This window comes from Olea europaea, unplaced genomic scaffold, assembly GCF_002742605.1.
Source record: "Olea europaea var. sylvestris unplaced genomic scaffold, O_europaea_v1 scaffold39262, whole genome shotgun sequence".
Lineage (NCBI taxonomy): Eukaryota > Viridiplantae > Streptophyta > Magnoliopsida > Lamiales > Oleaceae > Olea > Olea europaea.
In genome coordinates this window covers 1-1,076 of record NW_019258787.1, presented here as the reverse complement: position 1 = coordinate 1,076, position 1,076 = coordinate 1, and the positions used below count along the sequence as shown (strand labels likewise).

At 37.1% G+C, this 1,076-nt stretch overlaps 1 protein-coding gene across 1 annotated transcript; it reads left to right on the top strand.

Moving 5' to 3' along the window:
* Positions 1 to 184: 184 nt before the first annotated feature.
* On the top strand, positions 185 to 876 carry LOC111387161 (nuclear-interacting partner of ALK-like; the record flags this gene model as incomplete). The annotated part of the gene is made up of 2 exons (XM_023011697.1): positions 185 to 451; positions 721 to 876. Coding segments are annotated over 2 exons (408 nt in total), but the record flags the coding sequence as incomplete, so codon positions are not given.
* Positions 877 to 1,076: the final 200 nt, after the last annotated feature.

The following is a 1,076-nucleotide window of genomic DNA, read 5'->3' as shown; positions in this document are numbered from 1 at the left end:
TTCAATATCTCCCTATGGAAAGAAATTTACGTTTTTATTGTTCGTGTCTTTGCCCTCGTCATTGTTGAAAAAAAATCTAGAACGAAATAGAATCTGCAAAGTGGAGTTGTAAGCTTAAAAGATGATGGTCTGTTACAAGCTACCAAGAAAAACTTACCATCATTTCTCTATATAACTCTCGTAGTATTTTTCCGCTGCTATTTTAAGCAGTTCTATAGGGGCATCATCTCCTGCTGTTCCTACAAATGCTGGCAGCGCAGACTGGTTTGGTCAAGTGCAGAACTCGAAAGGTTCTCGCATTGGTTCGCAGCCCATGTGGACTTCATTGAGCACTAGTGCTGGTGATTCTGCTCTTGGATCATCTCAACCTTCGTGCAGACCCTGGGAAAGAGGTGATTTACTGAGACGCCTCTCAACATTCAATCCTGCAAATTGGTTTGGAAAGCCCAAGGTTTGAACTTGTTCTTCCTTTGATAATCATGTTGGATGAAGTTTCAATCTTCCATGGCAGTGTTACCATGTTTTCTAAACATAAATGACTTGACTTTTCATTGCTCTTATGTTTACATACCTTTTTCTTTTTTTCTTTTCATATTTCACATAAAGGGGGCTTATGGAAGTCGTTTTATTTTCTTCGGAGATTAGCATTTCTGTTCATCTAGATGCTAAGTTGACGAGATTTGTGTTTATATATTTCTTTTTGTGTTATTTTTGATATAGGCTGCTAGTGCTCTGGCCTGTGCCAGAAGAGGATGGGTGAATGTGGATGTTGATAAAATTAAATGTGAATCTTGTGGTGTGAATCTGAAGTTCATTTCATCAGCTACCTGGACTCCTTCTGAAGGTGAATCAGGCTGTTAATTGTTAATTTTTGCAATTATGTTCTCTTGCTGTTCTCATTATTTAGATTTATAGATGCTTCAAGAATCTGAAGATTTTTAGATTGTTCTCGAGGTTTCTTGAAAGAATCTTCTATTTAGTGATGAATTTTTAAGTTCTAGGTTCCTTTTGAACATTCTGAAGATCAGTAGAGCCATTATTAACATCTTCAACAGGATGTTAGTGGTTTCCATTTG